We start from the raw sequence: 16,192 nt of genomic DNA, 5'->3' as shown, positions 1-16,192 counted from the left end.
CCCAGTGCACTATGTATCATTTTTGTCACTCTAGTTTTGAAGTGTAATTCTGAAACTACATTTAAAGGGAGTTGTAGAATGTGAACTGATCTGGGGCTACTTTCATCAACATAATGTATTTGAGATACATATATTTTGGCATGTTTGCTTCTTTTTTGTTGTTGTTGAGTAGAATTCCATTAGATGAATAAGCCACAACTTATTTATACCTTCACTTGTGTGACATTTTCATTGCTTCCAATTTGGGGATGTTGTGAATAGAACTGCTATGAACGTTCTCATACAAGTAGTTTTATGGACAGCTACTTTCATTTTTCTTTGATAAGTATTTAGTAGGAGTGGGATTTCCGAGTCATAAACTGAGGGTATTTTTAACCTTGGAATAGTTTTACGAAAAGTTTTCTAAAGTTCTTGTGTCATTTTTACATTCCCACCAGCAGCAATATATAGCCTCCATTTCCACATTTTCCTCAGCACTTGGTATTTCCAGTCATTCTAATTTAGGCATTCTGGTAGGTGTAAAATTGCATGGTTTCGTGGTTTTAATTTTGCATTCTCCTGATAATTATGATTAAGACCTTTTTCCTATGCTTATTGTCTATTTGTGTGTTCTCTTTTGGAAAATATATGTTTAAGATTTTGCCTATTTTTGTATTGACTTATTTTCTTTTCATTATTGAGTTGTAAGCATTGTTGATATATTCTAGGTACAAGTCTACTATCATATATACACATATATACATGTACATGTATTTGATAAAAACAGCATATATATATATAATGTAATATATATGTATTTATAAGTATAAATAACATTTTCCTTATTGTTGGCCTGGATTTTCATTTTCTCAAGGGTGCCTTTTGTTGTGCAGATGTTTTTAATGTCAATGAAGTTTACTTTATCAAGTTTGTCTTTTATAGTTAGCACTTTTTTTTTTTTAATACTGCCTAAGAAGTCTTTGCCTACCCTAAGGTTGCAAAGATAGACTTTTACGTTATATTTAGATGTAAAATCCATTGCAGATTTCCATGGATATAATAGTAGGAATAGAATTAATTTTTTTTTTTTAGAGTTAATTTTTTTATCCACATGTATATCTTGTTCCAGGACCATTTGCTAAAAAGACTGTCCTTTCTCTACTGACTTTCTTGGCCTTTGTGGAAAAACAGTTCATTGTATTTTTTATATTTTTCATCTCAGAATTTTAAAGAATATATGAAACATTATATGTAGCACACACATATATAGATATGGAATATAGAAATTATGGAGCATATTAATAACATGAGCACCTATTAACCCACTGATTAAGAACTAATGTATTACTCAAGATTTTTGAAGCTTCTTATGGATTCTCCCCTAATCTCACTCCTGCTTTTCATACAGTGGTAACTCTATTCTCAAGTTTTACTATTATTATTATTATTATTATTATTATTATTATTCCTGTACTTTTAAAATATATTACATCATATTAATGTATTTCTGAATTATTTATTATTTAGCTTTTCTTATTTTTGAATATTATGAATATTGACATACATTTTATATGCTGTTTTTTCCTATTCAACATTATATTTCTGGATTCATCTATGCTGCTAAATGTTGCTGCAATTTACTTATTTTCTTTCATGTATACTCTTCTATCAGATGAATGTACCACAATGTATGTAACCATTCACATGTCTTTGGACATTTAAATTTCCAGCTTGTGAATAATAGAAACAATACAATGCTGACCTTTCTCATATGTGTCCCTTTCTATATGTGTGTAGGAGTTTCTGCAGAGGGAATAGCAAAACAGTGTCAAACTGTTTTCCAAAGTGACTATATTAATTTACATTCTATTTCTTCATATCCCCCTAACATATATTATCAAATATCTTAATTTTTACTTAATTTTACTATCTGGCAAGTATAAATTCCTTTGTAGTTTCTTGAATATTAATGAGGCTGTTCATCTGTATCAGCAATTCCTTTGTTACTCTTTTGTGAAATATGTTTTGCCATTCTTCCTGATGTAATGTCATCTCAAATCTTTCTAAATGTGTTTCAGCCAGTTTTGGGTTTTTGTTTTAAAGATTTTATTTATTTATTCATGAGAGACACACAGAGAGGCAGGTTCCATGCAGGAGCCCGATGTGGGACTCGATCCTGGATCCCAGGATCATGTCCTGAGCCGAAGGCAGACACTCAACCGGTGAGCCACCCAGGCGTCCCCAGTTTTGGTTTTTGTTGTTTTCTTTTCCATATGTTATTTCAGTTGCCTTCAGGGCAACATTTTTTTTTTAATTTATTTTTCGCCCATTATATATTACCTTTTTTTCCTTTGAGGATAAATAGCTACCCAGGATTGGGAGGGCCAGTGACAGAGTTAAGTCTTTTATTCTTCAGCCCTTTAAATTATCTTTCTAATTTCAAATCCTCTTCTGACTTATGTTCCCCACTATTTCTGCTTCTCTGATCTGAAGCCTCTGAATTCAAAGAGGCCCAACAGACCTCTTGACTATAATACAGGTTGTAGTTTCTTCTTTTTTTTTTTTTTTTGCTTTTTGTTTCTTTTGACAATACTCCCCTGAATGAAAAATGCTATATTGGAGTTTTTTTGAAGTCTTTCATTAGCTCATGGCCCTTTTCAGTTCTCTTCTTTATTTTAAAATGTATCATTTTAATGTTTTTAATGAGATTTCTCCAGACATGAAAAGTGGTCCATTACTTCAACTTAGAATTCCAGCATTTTTTATTTTGAAAGCTCAGAATGGAAGCATGCAGTACTTGACCAATGGAATGTCTTTTTAGTGAGACACTTGGGTGAGAGAAAGATTTTTTTTTGTCCTTTTTTTGTTGTTGTGATTGCCTTAATGCAATTCATACTGATTTGGAACAAGCTCCTTAATCTCCAGGTTACTTTGGGTATTATTTGCTTTGCAGGCCATGTCAATAGGACCATTCCGGATAAATATACATGAAACATCTATAAGCTGGAGGCAATAACATCTCTGAAGGTTGTTGAGAGAATTGAGACAGGTCCCTTGTAGGGGTGCCTGGGTGGCTCAGTCAGTTAAGTGTCTGTCTTCAACTCAAGTGATGATCTCCAGGATCCTGGGATTGAGCCCTGTGTTAGGTTCTCTGCTCACCGGGAACCTGCTTCTCCCTCTCCCTCTGCTTTTCTCCCCTCCCCCAACCCATTTATGCTTGCTCTCTCTCTCTCTCTCTCAAATAAATAAAATGTGTAAATAAATTAAACAGGTCACATATAAAATATCTAGCACAAAAGCAAATATTGATAAGTAACATTGTAGAGGCCTCTGTTACCTAGTTTAATTTTTACTACTATTAAAATAGTGGCGCTGATAATTTAAAGTTAATGGTTGGTATCTATATTTCCTCTTTCTTGACTTTACTCACTCTGTGAGAAGGAAAAGTTATTGACACTTTCCTGACTTTACTCACTCTATGAGAAGGAAAAGTTCTTTATGGTCTTTTCTCTACTCAAGCTTTAGGTAAACAGAAGATCCTTATTGATATGAATATGCAGTAACAGACTTCCTCTGAACTCTTAAAACTGTCAGGTGTCATTGAAGAAATGTTCTATTTTTCCTTTTTATGCCATTGAAAATCTTTGATGATGGTTTAGAGTTATAATATAAATTTATAATTAGGTGATTTTTCCTCTTTGATATTATCTTGTAACTTTTTAACTTTGATATTTTTTATGGTGAAGTGTTCTGATTGGCATTTTTCTCCAAGTTATATATTAATCATATTTAAGGTTAGAAAACACTGACTTAATTTTTGGTTGAAGTGTCATAAAATTCTCTCCTTTTCTAGATCATCTTGGAAGACGTAGGACTCTGAAATGTTTCCCCTAAAGGATGCTGAAATGGGTGCCTTTACCTTCTTTGCCTCGGCTCTGCCACATGACGTTTGTGGAAGTAATGGACTTCCTCTTACACCAAATTCCATCAAAATTTTAGGGCGATTTCAAATCCTTAAGACCATCACCCATCCCAGACTTTGCCAGTATGTGGATATTTCTAGAGGAAAGCATGGTAAGTTTTTCTTTTTTGTTTTTGTATTTATTCTGTTACCTTGATTACGTTACAGATATGCACTGAATACACGCAGTAATCAGTATGTGTGTGCATGTATGCCTTCACCTTCAGTCCAGCCAAACTGAGTCTTTTGAGCTTTCCTGATTGTCTTGGCCCCTCACATGTGCCTGGGTTTATAGTCTGCTGTTTTTTTTTTTTTTTTTCTTGGATTATACTGTGCTCCATTCCCTACAATCTGAGTTTAGTCCCTTTCCTAGATTCTTTTATAACTTTTATCATATTTTATTATTCATTTCTATTTAATTTGTCTCTTCTGAGAATTCTTAGTTCTTGAAGAAAAGGACAAAATGGGGTACCTGGGTGGCTGTCAGATAAGCATCCGACTCTTGATTCAGCTTCTGGTCATGATCTTAGGGTTCTGGGACTGAGCCCCACATTTGGTTTCACGGTCAGTAGTGAGTCTAGTTGAGATTCTCTCTCTCCCTCTCCCCGTCCCCAGGCCTCATGTGTGTTCTCTCTCTCTCCCTCTCTAAAATAAAAAAAATAAATAAAATCTTACGAAAAAAAAAGAACTAATGACTTTTACCTCTGGCCTCAGAGTCAGTACTGGACTGAGCACACAGGAGGCATTCAGTAAATGTTTGTTGGGTGAAAAAAGTATTGAATGACTACATTTGAGGGATTCATGTTTTTCAGATCTGAGAATCAGGATTTTTAATTTTCTCTTTCAGGGAAATCACCTCTCCCTAAGTGTATTTCTTTCCTTCTATAAAAAGGAAATGACAGTTCTAATTGTCAGAAACTTTGGAAATATCTATTTAACTGTATTTTATTATTGAAAGTAATAACCTGGGCTGTCTTCATTTTTTTTTTTTTTTTTAACCTGGGCTGTCTTCAAATGAAAAAGGAGTCACTAATTTTTTTTTTTTTTTGAGGTGCATTAGTCTTTTCATACAAAATTACATTTAGGAAATCAAAGTAGAAAAGTTGAATCCTATTGGTTAAAAAGTCAGTGTTTCACCAGGAAGATGTTTACTACCTTTTTAGTAGTGTAGTCAGGCTCTTCCATATTCCATATCCATTTGGACTGCTATAACAAAATATCATAAACCAAATAAACAGCAAACATTTATTTCTCCCAGTTCTAGAGGGTGGGAAGTCCAAGATCAAGGCACCACAAGAGTCCGTGTCTAGTGAGTCCCACGTCCTCATTGACAGCCATCTTTTCATGGTGGATGGGACCAGGGAGTTCTCTCAGTCTCTTATAAAAGCACTGATCCCATTCATGAGGGCGGAGCCCTCAGGACCTAATTATCTCCCAAAGGTTCCACTCCCAAACACTGTTGCACTGGGGATTAGGTCTCAACATATTAATGGGGTGTCCGGGAAGACACAAATATACAATCTACATGACTCCTAAAGGTGTTTATGATGGCAATATTTTAATTATTTTAAAATTGTTTTTGGAAACTTAATTGCATGCTAAGCTTCCATTGCTGAAAATTATTTTAAGTGCATCTTAGTGAAATGTATTTAATTTTCCAACAAAATACTTTGAGAAAGTTAACTACTTGCTGATGTAGACATATTTTTCCTATAAAAATGGCATTTTTGTGTGTTTGAACTTAATATTACAAAAAATGCAAACAACGTTTCCTTTGTTTTGCTGATAAATAGGCTAAATCATACTTTCAAGTAGTCTGGTTTTCAAAAAATATTTGCTCTGAAAACATTTACATGTTACAGACTTTGAGTAGAAAATGTTGTATAACAAATATTATTAAGTTAATATTTATGGAGTATTTATTGTGTTTTAGGCTGTTTTCTAAGTGCTTTACATGTTTTAATGAACTTAATCCTCATAACATTACCATGAGAAAGGGACTATTATTCTCTTTACATATAAGGAAACTGAGATACAGAGCAATTAGGTAACTAATCTAAGGTCACACAACTAGTAAGAGGTGGAATGCTAATACATTTTATTATATTTCTGAAGATTTTTAAGGCTAAGATAAGTGTATGTTAATGCAAATATTGACACTTCAAGCAATCAGAGCTATTTGATGCCTTAAATACTTTAGAGCTCTATCACATACCTAGTGTCTTGAATACTTAGGTATGTCAGGAGGCCTGCTAAGAGACATGAGAAAGAAGGTGATAAAAAGAATTAATTGTTTTGCAGATAATAAACATTTGTGATTTTTCATATTTATATGTATGTACACATATGCTTTCATGCACACACAGACATATTAAAGTATACATTATTCTATAGGAAACTCTTTTACTATGCAAGTTTGCCTTTGATCTATTCAACAAAAGCCTAACCTTTCTAGAGAGAATGTAGGGTGGGCCATATTAAGGCCATAAGGTTCTCTCTCCACAGGGAATAAACTTGGAGGGCAGAGCTGATGAAAAACTAGAATTGAAGTAAAGATTTAAGTTATAAAGATATTGATGAGTTGAAGATTTGTTTAGGAACCGGTCTTTCTTGTCTACTCTGACATTTCTTATATTGTGTTTTGTCCTACACCTAAGTAACATCAGTCCACTGGTGTTAAAATGCTTTAACAGTTTCTCGCCTAATACTATGGCCCTCCTTGTGCTAGATGCCAGATATATGAAGATGAGGAAGATAGGATCCCAGTTGCCCAGCTCTAGAAGTAGTAGAGGGAAAAATAAAAACATGTTTATCATATAGTAATAGTTGTTATAGCAGATGATGTACAATGTGCTGTGCCATGGGAATACAAAGGAAAGAATGTTGAGTTCTACATTGAAGAATATAAATATTCATCAAACTCCCATATAGAGAGTTTTAGTGGGATAGGGGACTTTAGAACACAGAGGGATAGCTTTTCTGTCTGTGAAGTTTTATTTACTTTCATTTAATGGTACCAGTGGCCTAAATTGAATAGCAGATTTTTAAGAGATATGCTGGCCCTTTATTGTTGACATATTCCTAAGAAAATCTTAATATCATTTTTAATTAATCATTCTTATTCTTTTTAAAGGAATTTACATTTCTTAACTTTTTATAAACTTTTTTCTAAAAAAGTTGATATATATACAGTATTATGTATACATACACATTATATTTTATGTATACAGTATGTATGTGAAAAATATATATAATCAGCATGGGTAGAAAAGAAACAAAGAATTGGATATTAAGTTACCATATTAGTACATAGTTTCTTCACATGGACCATACATTTTTTTGTAGAATTCTCATAGGTCAAGGCAAAGAAGGAAATCTGCTTCAAATTACATTCATAATAGTCAACATGTTGGGCAGCCCCGGTGGCACAGCGGTTTAGTGCCGCCTGCAGCCCAGGGTGTGATCCTGGAGACCCTGGATCAAGTCCCACATCAGGCTCTCCGTATGATGCCTGCATCTCCTTCTGCCTGTGTCTCTGCCTCTCTCTCTCTCTCTCTCTCTCTCTCTATGAATAAATAAATAAAATCTTTAAAAAAAAATAATAGTTAAAATAATGTTAAATTGATTTTTAAATCTGGAAAAATGATCAGCTGTGAGCTTTATAATGTTCATACAATATATTGTATGTTCAGGTATTATATGGAGACATTAGTATATAAATTTCTGTGGTATGGGGATGGGATCTGAGATATCCTGCATTTGCTGTTATGGACAGTTTTCAACACATCTGCTAAATTTGCTTTATTCTTTTTTGTATTGATCTCTTAGTGGAAATCTCTGTAGCTTCTTGTCCCAATTTTTCTGTGGGTGAACGTCTAGGTACACTAAATTTGACAGTTTAAAATACACCCAAGAGCCACAGGGTCCTTTGAATGGTCAGCAGGAGATCTATGAACCTCGAAATTAGATGCAATTTTGTTTATGTCTGTACGTGTATGCACAAGCATTTTTTGGAAAATGAGTCCATAGTTTTAATCAGATTCTCAAGAAGGATTCATAATGTAAAGAAAGGGGAGAATTTTTTTCTTTATTTAAAAACAATCTGGAGAAGTTCTAATGTAGCCAATAAACCCTCCAAAGTTGATTTGACCTGTATCTACAGGTATGCCATATCACATGTTTACCAATCCAGAGACCCACATTCAGAGACACTGTATAGAGCTTTGCACAAAACCTTCTGACTAATGCAATGAGGAGAAGCTGAAATCTTTTTCTCTAATTCATTTGGAGAGGAGAGGTACTTTTTCTAATTTGCCTATGTATAGCTATGAAGATGAGTGGTAACTGTACCTACAGGAGACTAGAGATAGCTCTAGCCATTTGCCAAAAGTCTAGAAGGGAACTTTTGGCAAGTTTGTTGTTTTTTAAAAAAATGTTTTTTCTTGGCTAAAACTTTTATTTGATGAATGGCTTCAATGACATTAACTAAATATTTTTAAATTATAGGAAAAATTTGGGGCTTTTTATATCACCAAACAATTGGTAGATATTGTCAATCCCTGAATGCCTCAGACATCTCTTCCCACCACTACCAATCTAATTACAAATTCTAAATAATTTACAATTATTACATTGACTCAGTTTCAAAACCACTCAGAGCAAAGCTTGGCAATATCGTAGATCCTTGTTATCATTTGTAGTTGACCATAATTAGTGTTGCTGTTTTCCATCTGCAGTTTTGAAGTATGCCTATCTCCCCAAACTCTTGCCAGTTAGTTCTTAGGATTTCTTCATTCTTGTATCCTAAAGTGCCTTTTATTTCTTTCTACTAAGTCTGGAAGACTATTCAGACCTTCAGATCATGTGACTGGAGTCTTGGCTTCTATCCAGTTCTTCCTAGACTTCCTCTTCTTGGGATAATTGAGTCAGTCGTCCTAGATATTTCTTGAGTTCCTTGTTTTCCACCCTCTACCTAAATGAGCCCCTGTAAACAGTGAACTTGGGAGAACCTTATGACATAATCCCTTTGGGGAACAATATTACTAACTTTCACAGGAACATTCTTTCTAGTTATCAGTGTCAGAAACTGATCTCTGTAGAAACTATTAGACTCTATTAGTGTTGAAGCTAGCTCAACAATCTGGGTTGTCCCCTTAGGCCTATCCACCATATTGCTGGTTACATTCCTTCCCCTGCTTGCCCTGCTCCTAGATCTCAGCAGCCCTCTTTTCTAGGGTAACATAGGTCATGGATATGTATAGTAGTTGTATATTTTAAGTTTGGCTGCTTAGAATGAAAATATCAGTGATTATCAAAAGGTTAGGGAATTTGATTATCTTGTTTATATTGGCAGTGTTCATTGTCCTGAAAACTTGTATGCATAAGGAGTAAATCACTGATAAGTTTATATAAAGGTCTGTTTGTTCCAAAGCATTCCTGTGATTTCAGTTACATTTAGTTGAAAATGCTCTATTCAGCAATATCCTTGAACAATGCATATTTCTCAATGATGTAACACCACATGATTTTGGTTTGGACTCCACTTAATTGTCTCACCAAAGAATTTTGATTTTGGTTCTCTTTCCCCCTTTTATTTTGTTCTTGCTGCATAGTTATCTCATATCTTGCATTGTCAATTCCCTCACCTTTCCATTTTCACTTGGGGTTATGTATGACATGTGGTCTGTTTTAGTAACATTATGTTTTCTCATGTTAGATTAGCTTTCACTTTTTCTGTAGATTATTCAAAACTGATTCAAGATAATGTTAGTTTCTTCCTAACTCAGAATGAAGTATTGAAACTCAAGAATAGGGGACATTTTATTAGAATTCAGAACCTGATTTATTAAAAGAAAAGTTGAACAAAATATCTTTAAAAGAAAAAAAAACACTAAAGCATGAAAATATGTAAGTTAACAAATTTATTCTTTTTTCTTTCGACCTTGAAATCTCAGCAGTGTTTAGAAACAGAATGAGGATTATAAGTGGTAATGCATCCCATTTTATTTGATATTATTTACCCAGAAATCTTTTGGCGATTGGTAGTGAAATAAAAAACAAAGTTATTTTAATTAATAGATGTGAAATTCAGGTGGAGAATAGTAGAATTGTTAAGGACCTATAAGATAATTTATTTTATATCTCTAGCTGCAATTTTCAACCTAAGTGTGTCTATCAATTCAGAGTTCCATCATAGAAGAAGAACCAGTAGGATATTCATATTAAGATATTAGTTACTAAGAATTGGCTTCTGTGGCTGATGGGGCGAGGCAGGCCATCAAGAAGGACAAGGCAGGCTATCACTCTTGGATAAGCTACAGTCCATGAGCAGAATTTCTTCTTCAGAGAAGCCTCAATTCTGCTCTTGAGGCCTTTACAACTGATTGAATCAGAATCACCCAGATTGTCTAGGATAATCTTCCTTACTTGAAGTAATTATAGATCCTGATCATTTATAACAATATACTTTTACAGTAGCACCTAGATTAGTGTTTGAATAACTGAAAACTCCAGCCTAGTCATATTGACTCGTAAAACTAACCATCACGATGACCTAGTAACAATATTGTTACTTTAATTTAATAAATTTTAATTTAATTAAAATCTAAGCACAATTTATATTTGTCAGTTTTACTATATAAATATTTTTTTAGGGATCCCTGGGTGGTGCAGCGGTTTGGCACCTACCTTTGGCCCAGGGCGCAATCCTGGAGACCCGGGATCGAATCCCACGTCGGGCTCCCGGTGCATGGAGCTTGCTTCTCCCTCTGCCTGTGTCTCTGCCTCTCTCTCTCTCTCTCTCTCTCTGTGTGACTATCATAAATAAATAAATATAAATAAATAAATAAATAAAAATAAATAAATAAATAAATATTTTTAAAATATTTTAAACCTGCTGAACCAGTCTGTTTTTATTGTGAATAATAAAAGAATGATGCAGTAACTGTATTCTAATAACCTTCATTTAACATACTCACCATTAATCTTTCTCTTAAATTAAAAAAAATTAATTTAAATCTTTCTTTTAGTCCCTCTCCTGATTCAACTCCTTTATTGTCTTTCTTGCTTAATATTGTACTCTCTTCAGTTTCTTAGCAGTGACTTAAGAGATACAGTGCAGGCTGTATTTGCACCACAGTGATACTTGCGTTCATCAAATATTTGTAAGAAGAAAGATTATTTCACAGTTCTTGCATCTTCTACTCTTTAAAGTTCATCTTAGTGTCACATTTGTTTTTTATAAATAATGCCACTACATTGCTGACTTATATTTGGCACATTATGATTCCCAGATATTTTTGTCATATTTTATTCTGTGAAACTATATTGTTTTTATAACAAACAGAAGTTATTTTCAAACAGTGGTCCAGAGTTTCAGGATGAAGACTCTCTAATGATTTCTTGAAAAAATGGTTCATATTAGAAACATTGTTTTGGTATACATTCCATTACCTCTGGGAGAAACTTTGATATTCTGCCAAGGATTAGGTCTCTGCTGTATTAAAATAATGGTTCAAAGTTCCATAGAATCCTGAAGCTTTGGCAATCTCTGGTTGATGATGTTTTGAAGGAGTTTCCAGAAGAAGCCTGACAATTTTTTTTTCTAAATTATTTTAAGCCTGACAAATTAGGCTAGTGCCAAACACTTTGGAAGTCTCTCATGGATATGGAGACTTATGATTATCCAACTTAGATTTATAAACTAATGGAACTTGCACATTTTAACAAATTGTGATGTTTTTTATAATTAACACTATTGAGGTATTATTATGCCTAGTTTACAATGCAGGCGTATAATTTTCTACACAGGATAGATCTCTATTTATTTATTTATTTATTTATTTATTTATTTATTTATTTTTAAGATTTTATTTATTTATTCATCAGAGACACAGAGAGAAAGGCAGAGACACAGGCAGAGAGAGAAGCAGGCTCCATGAAGGAAGCCTGATGTGGAACTTGATCCCAGGACTCCAGGATCATGCCCTGAGCCAAAGGCAGATGCTCAACCACTGAGCAACCCAGGTGTCCCAACAGATCTCTATTTAGATAATGACTTAGATCATATAAGACTCTTACTCATTTCTAATAACTACATTGTGCTTTTGCTCAAGTTTATTTAACAAGTATTTTTAGATTAGATACTTGTATGTTTGAGGTGCCAGTTCTAGATACTGGTGATACATTTGGAATAAGACCAGCATGTTCCTGCCATCATGAAACATATTATGTAGTGGAGAAAAAAGACATTAAATAAAAAAGTATACAAATCCTTGGAGTTGAAATAAGTGCCGCTGAAGAAAAATACAGTGTAGAATATATTATATTACAGGAGGAGCAAATTGATTTGGGGGGCACCAGTAAAGCAGTTCCTTAAGGAAGTCATATTTAACTAAGAATGAATAATAATGATTGGAAATACTTAGATTGTGAGTGTTACGTGCCAGACGCTATTTTTTTAAAAAAGATATTATTTATTTATTCATGAGGGACACAGAGAGAGGCAGAGACATAGGCAGAGGGAGAAGCGGGTTCCGGGCAAGGAGCCTGATGTGGGACTCAATCCTGGGACCCGTGGATCACAGCCTGAGCCAAAAGGCAGGCACTCAACCACAGAGCCACCCAGGCGCCCCACCAGGTACTGTTGTTGATCCTTATTATGTATTAACTTACTTCAATCTAACAACTCTGTGAGATAGACGCTATTGTTTCCCTCATTTTAAAGAGGAAGCTGTGGCATAGAAAGATAGCTGACTTCTTCAAGGTCACATAGCTAATGAGGTCAAACCTGGTATTTGAGCTTAAACAGAAGAGTCCACTCTTAACCACTGTGTTTCATGATAGGAGTTGGCTCCTATCATGAGCTCCTATCATGAGGCGAATGGGGAAGATCATTTCAGGCAATGGGAACACATGTGCTGGTACCTTCAGCAAGATGCAGCGGGGGGAACGGAAGTTGATAAACCAAAGTAACAAAAGATGAAGCTAGAGAGGGAGTTATGGTACTCAGATTTACTATTATTATTTTATCACGTAGACTTTAGTGTGAAAATATAATGGAGGGTAATAAGAATTAATGTGAGATCAATTAGGGCACATTGTACTCTCATCTAATATTTAGATGATACTGACTTGGACCCACTTTGTGGTGAGTGGAGCAAACTACAGATTCTGGAAGCATTTGGGAGATAGGAATAGTGGGACTTTTTTTTTTTTTTTTTGAGAAAGGTAGATTACTCCTAAGTTTCTAGCCAGAGCAGCTGGCAGGATGGTCTGAAATAGCACTCAAGAACAGGCTTGGAGAGCAAAGTGTAAGTTCAGTTTGAGTTATCTAGTTTGAGGCGACTTTTATATCAAGGCAAAAAATTATCTATAAAAGACTGGAATGCAGAAGAGAGTTCTGGACTTGGAATAAAATTTGCAGATTTTCAGCCTTGGGAATAAATGAGAAAACACAGTACAAAGAACAGAATCAAAGGTGGAGGAACTAGAAGCATTCTGTTTGGGTAGAAGAAGTGCCATTGTACAGAGGAGACGGAGGAGAAGCAGCCAGTTAGGAAAACTGACTAAATGTTGTAAGATAAAAGTGAAGGAATGCAGCAGTTTCCCATTTGGTTTTCTGATTGTATTTGCTTTTTCCTCTGAGAACTTTATAGTTGTACTCAATTGCTTCAAGTTCCAATTTGTGTGCTTTTTTTCTTTATTGAACTGATTTTCTTTTTTACTCTCTTCCCCCACCCCCCCCAATTAAGTGTTCTTCTAAATTTAATTTCCTTTAAGTTCCTGTTTAGATCACTTGGAGTCTTTCAGTTTCATTTAAAGCATTTTTAATTTTTCTGTTTCAGATCATTCTGTATAATGCTACCACTTCACAGCTTCAAGCTTCCAAAATTTGACCCATGCAATATACTGCCCTCATACCTTACATGATCACCTGTGTACCATTGTCCTTCATCTCTGCTCCCACATGCAAGACTATACCTTGATTTAGTAGTTACTGATAGCTATCCCTTTTGCTGGATCCCTGCTCTGGAATTCTCCTTTTCCATCTTCTGCTCTCTGGCCTTTTCTACCTTTCCTACTTTTCATTTTCATCAAAACTCTTCGCAGTGATCATATTCCCAACCATTTTGCATTCTTACTTCTTTGTTTCATCCTAGTCTGCCATCTATATTTTGTGTAAACCTTCTTCCTTATCTAACTTAAAACCCATTTTGCATAGATATTCACAGAACTCCAATTTCTTTTAGACCCTTGATCTCTCCTGAAATAACCTTGTCAGATTCCCAACCACTTGGAGGCCCAGTTGTACTTTCTCTCACTCCTCATACATGCATTCATTAAAAAACAAAACAAAAAAAAGACAATGTGTTAGTCATTAAGGATAACTGATGAGAAAAAAGAAATGTATGGTTTGATCTTCAGAACTATCCTATCTTATTCTTTAATCTGTTGGAAAATAAAAGTTACATCATGATATTGGTGATGCCCACCAAAATTTTATATTATTACTTAATCTCAGCAGGTCCCATGATGTTACAAATAATCCCAAATCAATTTTCTGTTCTTTCTTCATAGTCATGATTCAGAACATTTCTACTTTTCTCAGGTTTCTGAACTCAGTTGCAAAACCTTGTGTTTGAACCAGACTGCCAAAACAATTTGTCCCTAGCTCCCAATTTCCTCTTCGCTTCAAAATTTCTTTATATCTTCATCCAAGCTTTTCCTTTTCCTAATCTGTGTCAGAAGGGTTACTCCTTTCTTCCGAAGGTAAAACTTTCCATCTGTTTTTCCTGATGCACATGGGAGAAACTCTAGACAAAAACACAAGATGACATGAAATTCTTATTTAATGTGTTGTTTTATTACACATTTATTGTGTTATATAGATTTGACAATTATGTAGTTAACATAGAGTTTGAAAAACTCTTACAGTACTACTAATACTGTATTTTTAATGAACTATATTATTTTGTTATTAAATGTTTTGTTAATCAGATATAAAGTGGATTTGCTTTGTTTTACTCAGAAAGACTGGTGGTGGTAGCTGAACACTGTGAACGGAGTCTAGAAGACTTGCTTCGAGAAAGGAAACCCGTGAGGTACTGTGTAATATCAGGACAATTAAATGAAAAGCAGAAATTGGCAAACAAAAAGATGTAACAAGAAACGGTAGAGTTTTCGTTTCTTCTGTTACTTGTTTAATGATAAAATCCAGGTGCAAATTTTTATTTTGGGAAATTTAATGCACAGGCCCCAAAGATATCCAAAATTGACATTGTCCAGCATTCAGTTTTTGTGAGGTAGGAGTTCTCCAAAGTACTTGATAAAAAGAATTCCTAAAGAGATGATATATATGAAAATTTGAAATGTTTTTAGTACTAAGCATTTCTCTAGCTGAGATTAAGAGTATTTTTCTGGGAGTGGTATCTAATAACTACTATGCTGGTATTCTTAGGAACACAATGAACTGTGTTAAGGAAAGGCCATGTTGAAGAGTAGAGAGAAATAATAATCATAGCTTGGGTGGAATCTAATGATATAGTTTAAATTCAATTATTTCATTCACTCAGGAACTTTACTTTCTGTCTCAGGCATTCTTGGCAAGAAGAGTATGTGGTATATATGATACGAATATACTACTAAATGATTTCTTTACACATTTTGTGAAACTAACTAAAAATCATGAAAAATATCCCTTTAATGAATAACGAAAGTTTATGTTAAGTTCTAGAATGATCAAAATTTATGGTGATAAATATAAAAACAGTACTCAACTCTGGTTAGGGGAAGTGATAATAAAAGAACTGATTCAAAATAGTCTTGAGGAAACTATCTGGAGCAATGGAAATTTTTTACATCATGATCAAGGTATTACTTGTCTGGTACATGTTCTTGCAAAACTTCTCAAAAAAAATTTTTTTAAACTTCTCAAAATTCACTGAAATATACACATCAGATGTGTGCAGTGCATTTCACCTATGTGAATTATGCCTCAATAAAAAAAAAAAACCTTTTTCCTTATTTATTTGGCTTGAGTTCTAAATCCCTCATATAGCAACAATATTGTTAATGAAGGTGCTCGATCCAATGGCATACCTATTTGTATTTCTTTCTTTCAATAAGAAGAAATAGTATGAATTAGTTGTACTGCTTAACCATTACTTCACCACTTAGTGGTTTAAAAACATTTATCATTTCATGCAATTTCTCTGGGTCAAGAATGAATGAATTCAGGAATGAATTAGCTAG

At 34.1% G+C, this 16,192-nt stretch overlaps 1 protein-coding gene across 5 annotated transcripts in view; it reads left to right on the top strand.

The window, feature by feature from the left end:
* The window catches only part of TBCK (TBC1 domain containing kinase), a 222,120-nt gene that overhangs the window by 3,169 nt on the left and 202,759 nt on the right, over positions 1-16,192 (top strand). For 4 of the 5 annotated variants that reach the window (XR_012023194.1, XM_072810106.1, XM_072810107.1 and 1 more), the window contains exons 2-3: positions 3,833-4,053; positions 14,970-15,042. Coding sequence is in view for 3 of the 5 variants with exons in the window: in XM_072810106.1 (XP_072666207.1) it covers positions 3,861-4,053; positions 14,970-15,042 (266 nt within the window). In the remaining 2 variants the exon portion in view is untranslated. Of the gene's footprint in view, positions 1-3,832; positions 4,054-14,969; positions 15,043-16,192 lie in introns of those variants that run through there. The other variant, XM_072810109.1, reaches the window with a different exon arrangement.

The sequence above is a fragment of the Canis lupus genome, chromosome 33 (genome assembly GCF_048164855.1).
Source record: "Canis lupus baileyi chromosome 33, mCanLup2.hap1, whole genome shotgun sequence".
Taxonomy (NCBI): domain Eukaryota; kingdom Metazoa; phylum Chordata; class Mammalia; order Carnivora; family Canidae; genus Canis; species Canis lupus.
This window is presented reverse-complemented; position numbering and strand designations above follow the sequence as displayed.